General features: G+C 38.1%; 1 protein-coding gene across 1 annotated transcript in view; it reads left to right on the top strand.

Moving 5' to 3' along the window:
- Nucleotides 1-6,117, top strand: part of ush2a (Usher syndrome 2A (autosomal recessive, mild)) — a 203,705-nt gene that overhangs the window by 162,490 nt on the left and 35,098 nt on the right. The window contains exons 68-69 of the mRNA XM_034877811.1: nucleotides 1,346-1,453; nucleotides 3,198-3,381. Of these exons, the coding sequence (XP_034733702.1) occupies nucleotides 1,346-1,453; nucleotides 3,198-3,381 (292 nt within the window). The remainder of the gene's footprint in view (nucleotides 1-1,345; nucleotides 1,454-3,197; nucleotides 3,382-6,117) is intronic.

The following is a 6,117-nucleotide window of genomic DNA, read 5'->3' as shown; positions in this document are numbered from 1 at the left end:
GTGTGTGTGTGTGTGTGCGTGTGTGTGTAAGTTCTCTGCCGTACGTAGTCAACGCAGGATGGGTGCTGACATGCAGCTGAGACACACGGTAGGGAGTCCCTCTTTGTGTGTCAGCTTCAAAATATACACAGTTAGAAACCAACAGATTTGTTTATTTTATTAGCTAAACTATATTTTAAAAATATGTTATTTTAAATGTAATAAAATGTTGGTATATTTTCACTAAATTGAAATTTGTAAGTTAAAATTTAAATAATATATAGTTTATATTGTATTTGCTTTTTAATGTCTGTTAAACAAGAATATTGTTTTAAACTAGTAGGAATAAAAAAAAGAAATTACTCAATATTAAAACATATTTATCTAATCTAGTGCAGAAATAAGGCAGACATAAATAATTCAGCATACTGTATTATGCAATGCTGAAGTCTGTTTTTGTATTCATCCTTCTGAAATAAAGTCGTTTTAGTTCTTTCATTTTCCCTTCAATTTGATTTGTAAGCTGTTGTATGCTGTCAGCTAAGTGAATGGCCATAAAACATCCAGTCAGCCCTCTTGACAACATTAAGGATTTGCATCCATCCATCCATACATAAAGAACCAGGCAGAAAATAAATCACACACAAACAAAGGTTTTTAATCACCAGAAAGTGGTTCTAACTCTAGCTTTGTTTAGGTACATGTGGAATTCTTAGCAACTTCCACTATTTAAATCATACTATTAAACATTCAGTATAACACCAAAACCTGATTTCCTTTGGTTGCAGTTAAAGGACCACTCAGTCGCTATGTGATTTCTTTTATACTGCATAGCGGCTACCTATAAATAAATCATGTCTGGATGCTGTAGCCTAAACGCATACCAAGGTATCATAATTATCATAGATCAAAAGCTGATGACATTACAGCGTTGGACCGGTCCTATCCCATGTCAGTTCCGCGGCTGCCCATCTTTATGTTGTTTCATTATTGAGTTATGGCATGCATAATTTAACACCGACAGATATGGATCCATCCGTTGAGAGAATGTGGAAAGAACAGAGGGAGGGAGAGTGGAATGGATAGAGAGAGAAAGAAAACTGTTGGGAAGAGAGGTTGTGATACGTGGCGTGCAGGCTTTCTTCTCTCACTCTTTTACTTTTACCCACATTTTTTGTTGTGTAGTTAGGGTACTCTCCCTCTTTATATCCTTATACTGTATATCCCTTTGTTCATGTCATGTTTTAAAAAAAATAATCTGATCTGTTTATTGTGTTGTGCAACTGAACATAGAAAACATGTGTACAATTTTCCATTCTGCATGTGCTTTTACACATGTACATGTGTACATGTCTGTGTGCTACAGGTTTGCAGCCGTACACAGAATACAGTTTTGTGCTGATGGCCTGTACAGCTGTCGGATGTGGAGCCAGCCTACCTTCCACGGGACGGACCCTGCAAGCCTCCCCTGCTGGTACACACACACACACACACACATACACACAGGGATATTTATGTGTGAGCACACACACAGTGGTCATAATGCTCTCTTTGATCATTTTGGTGCTCAGCCATAGGGGTTTAATTGTCACTGTAATATTTAAGTTTAATTATTTACAACCAATCAGCTGTTTTGCCATCTTCTATTTCACATACATGATACACACACACACACACACACACACACACACACCTTTTAGAATCTTTAAACCTTCATTGAATATTTTAGGAATTCCCTGTTTGATTTCATTCATTGGTGACATTTATTTACAAATGAAGTGGTCACTCCGATTCCACAGATCTTAAACATTTCTTATTCCTCGTATAAACAGAAAAATTACAGAAATCGGACATACATTTTTTCGACAAGAATGCATAGCCAATACATTAACAAATGATGCGTGCATATATATTTTGCATTTTGTCAATATACTGGCAATATTTTTACATTGTTCTAAATATATAATTGATTACTATAAAAGCTCATTTAAATTGTAAAATATCAGAACTTTAAGATATTTCCATGTTGATAAGTACTGAAAATCAAAAATATATCTTGCCATATTGTATATTGTTTTTACAAAATGTACCTTTGTCTATGTCCTTACTGATTTTATCACCCAGATAGTTTCTCTTTTTTTCCTTTCCACTCTTCTCACTTCTCTTTTCTCCTCCCACTGCTCTCCTTTTTTGAATCCTCCCCCTCTGTCATCCTTCTTTGGTCTCCTGTTACTATATATCGCTACCCTTCACCTCTCTTTCTCTCTATCATTTTCTCTCTTTCTTCTTCCTCACTGTTGACTAAAGTGGACCGCAGCCTTTTTGTTCCCTGAATAAAATGCCGTCATGGATTTTTATTTATTAAACAGGAGGATTTTTTTTCTCTTCATCCACTTCTCATTACTTCATGTTCTCTCAATTCTCTTTCTCTCAATCCTCCTCGTCTTCTCTCTTGTCCCTCTTGATCTTTTCTTCCACATCTATTTTCTTTTTCTTCTTTTCTTTCACATCTTGTTTCTCCGTCTTTTGTCTTGGATTCTACATATCTGATCTTTTTATTTATTGTTTCATGTACATAAATTATATTTCTTCTTTTTAAGCTCCTCCTTCCCGCTAGTCCCCACACTTATCCTTGTGTCTAAATGTCCACTACATAATTTTTATATCATCAAAAATACATGAATTTGTGTGATTTTGATTAATATGTAGTATATTAATAAACTCTCCTTCTGCACACAGAATTTTAGACCAGGTGTGCGTTCCTTTAATTAAAAAAACAACAAATTACACATTACAACCTCATCCTGTCTGCCTGTCTTATGTTCCTTTTCTCTACTGGTTTCATTATAATCTCATGAGAGATCTTGCTTTCTTCTCCATCACTCCATCACAGCCTCGGTAAATTGGTAATCTAAATTCGTATACAAATGAATGTCACTATTCTCAGTTACCAGTTAACAAAATAGTCATTCAACCTTCTCTTAGTTTATTAAAAAAACAGGCTTTAAAATGTTCTGTTGTACACTTTGGTATAAGCAAGGTCGTTTGTGAATGTGAGGTAATGCACTTTACTTTTAGGTTGTTTGAAATAAACAGAAAAGGGACTACTAATTAATGATAGGTGCCAATTCTTACTGTAATACACAGTACTATACTGCAATGTATAGCAATGTGCAAAACACTCACTTTCCCCCTTTTCTTTCTTCCCTGCTTCTCAGGTGTATGGTCAAACCCCAGACATCTGATAATAAACACATCTGCAGTGGAGCTGTACTGGGATCAGCCACATCAGCCTAATGGACACATCTCCCAGTACAGACTGAAAAGAGATGGTCACACTATTTTTACCGGAGACCACTGTGACCAGAATTATACAGACACTGGACTCCTGCCAAACCGCAGGTAGAGAGCATGCCCTCGCACACACACACACACACACACACACACACACACACACACACACACACAAATGCAAACATGTGCAAGTGTGTGTGCATGTGTAGCAGTCACAGATGCACAAACACACTTGTAGTTTCAAAATTAATCATGCTTTTAATTCCTACATATTCCCATTTGAGTGTACGCGTGTTTATATCGGGGTCACCCAGTTTTAAAAGCTCTCCTATCGTCCCATGCATGTTTCTCTCAGGACTGCATTCCGTATATGTCTGTTTGTGTCATTTGATGAGCAAATATTTGACATGCCAATGACAGACGCAAACATTACCACGCACACACATTAAAACACAAATCAGATTTGGCTTTTGCTTACAGACAGCAATGGAGCGGAGATTTTATTTATCTGTTTATTTTCATTTAACCTTTATTAATCTGTGTCTTTTTTCTAAGATGGATTTTCTGTTTTAATTATGGGAGTGTGAAATGATACCCCCTCTCCTTCCCTATCTCTTTTTTCTGGTTTCCCCTCTCTCTCTCACTCTCTCTCTCTCTCTCTCTCTCTCTCTCTCTCTCTCTCTCTCTCTCTCTCTCTCTCTCTCTCTCTCTCTCTCTCTCTCTCTCTCTCTCTCTCCTTGGCCTTCTCTCTCCAGAGACTATTTCTCCTTTCCCCAAATAGAATTCTTGGCATAACACCCTGCAGTACTCCAATCTCCTCTGTGTGTGAGAAAGAAAAAGGAAGGAAAAAAGATGATAGGACTGTATATGTGTGACGTTTACTTTTCCCTAATTCCAGATAGTCTGCCAGAAGGCATTCCCGTCGCAACCCTTTGCTTCTCATCACTTGTCTAGGTCCCTATTCACTTCTCTTTCCTCTCACCCTCCCTCCCCTCCCATCCTTCCCTGTTACCTCATTCCTTTCCTCCTTCCCTTCTTTTCCCAATTTAGCCCTGCGCCAAGAATTACAGTGGGAGCACCGGCCCCATTTTCCAGGCAGTCTTGTGTGTATTTTTGCCCGTGTGTGTGAGTGTGTACAGACGCATGCCTTTCTGCGTGCGCATGTGTCTGTGTGTGAGACTGCTCAAAGTGGCCATTGATTATTTATGACAATGTTGATTAGCTGTCACTTTGGTTTGGCAGCCCAGGAAGTGTCTAAGATGACGAGAGAATTAACCTATTCCCTCTGGCTGGCCCCGCAGGACACAAACACACACACACACACACACACACACACCCACAGCCAAACAGATGCAAATGCCCTACTCACCGATTACCAACCACACACACACACACACACACACACACACACACACACACACACACACACCATTTTACTTTTGCTATCCCAAGGCGGTGTTTACCTTTAAGTAAATATCTTCCAGTGATGAAGTGTTTAAATTCATTCTCCCACTGAAACCTTAGTCCATACATATTGATACAATTCTCCCTCTCCATCACACTCGGGCTCTGCTTTTTCTCTTTCTCTCATGTATTTTCTCACTCTCTCTTTCTATCTTTTCTCTCCACAGTTGGTGTGTCTCAGTGTGATGTATTTATTTGTTTCTGTGTGTTTGTGTGTGTCTGTCTCTATATAAGAGTAACATATGAGTAGTTTTAATACCTCTTCTTGACTGCTTTCTAACCCACTGCAGAGGTGCTAATGGCCTTCTGTTTAAAACGCTCTGCGCAGGAACAATAACCCAACACCACCGCCTATTAATGCATGTGTTCCAGAGTTTATAGCAAATTAAAGGCTTTTAATGTTAAATGGTAGCCCACTTACACAGCTAATGTAGGCTTTAGCACCAGCCAGCCACACACTCTTAAAAGGGAAATCTATCTTATGATGTCATGGGCGAGAGAGGTACAGAGTGGGACGTGAGAGGCAGTGAGATAGATGAAAGAGAGAAAGAGAAGTGTATGACGGAGAGGGAGAAAGAGGAAGAAATGGACCTCAAGTGCTGTCACTGTATGACCTTACACACACAAACATGTGCACACAGATCACATATGTTTGAATCTATTTGCAAGGGCCAGTTGCAAGAGGCCATGATTTCTGTCAGTCTTTCCAGTGAGTTGTTTAATCAACTGATCACAACAATAACAGCAATGTCATGCAGCCTTTTTGTCAGAAACAGTACAAACTAGTTGTTCTTAATGCATTCCTTATTTTTGTGATGACAAAAATGTTCAAAAATATTTCAGTTTAATTCTACAAGTGTTACTGTGCTAATGCAAGGCTGGGGACTTAAAGTGTATTTCACTTAATTAAATTTATTTCATTTTGCCCTCACATACAGTATCACTTTCATATTTATACAGTAAATACTGTGTATATACATATATATATTTACATATATATAATATATATTAATCCCTATACTATAACAACTGTAATCTTCATTAACAGTGCTGCAAATCAGCCTCTTTCAAATATAATTCTGCGGAAAACAGATTTCCCTTTTAATAAACCCATCGTGTTTGCACAGCTGGACTGACCTTTCTTGAAAGTAAACTGGCAACCTAAGTTAGTTTTGGTTCTACATTGTTTCTCCAGCACAATACGCGCTGCATTGCTAAGTGTATGATGATGAAGTTCACAAACCATAGAAGAATGAACCAATCACAGTTGAATACATTGTCACATGTACCTGGTAAGCTTGAGCTCATTTGCTGCTTGTGAAGTACAGAATTGTTGCTGTAATAATTAACTCCCCAAAGTTTGACAGAGAATTCAACCTG

The sequence above is a fragment of the Etheostoma cragini genome, chromosome 1 (genome assembly GCF_013103735.1).
Source record: "Etheostoma cragini isolate CJK2018 chromosome 1, CSU_Ecrag_1.0, whole genome shotgun sequence".
Lineage (NCBI taxonomy): Eukaryota > Metazoa > Chordata > Actinopteri > Perciformes > Percidae > Etheostoma > Etheostoma cragini.
Note: the sequence above shows the minus strand (reverse complement) of the source record. Positions and strands in the feature narration are given on the sequence as shown.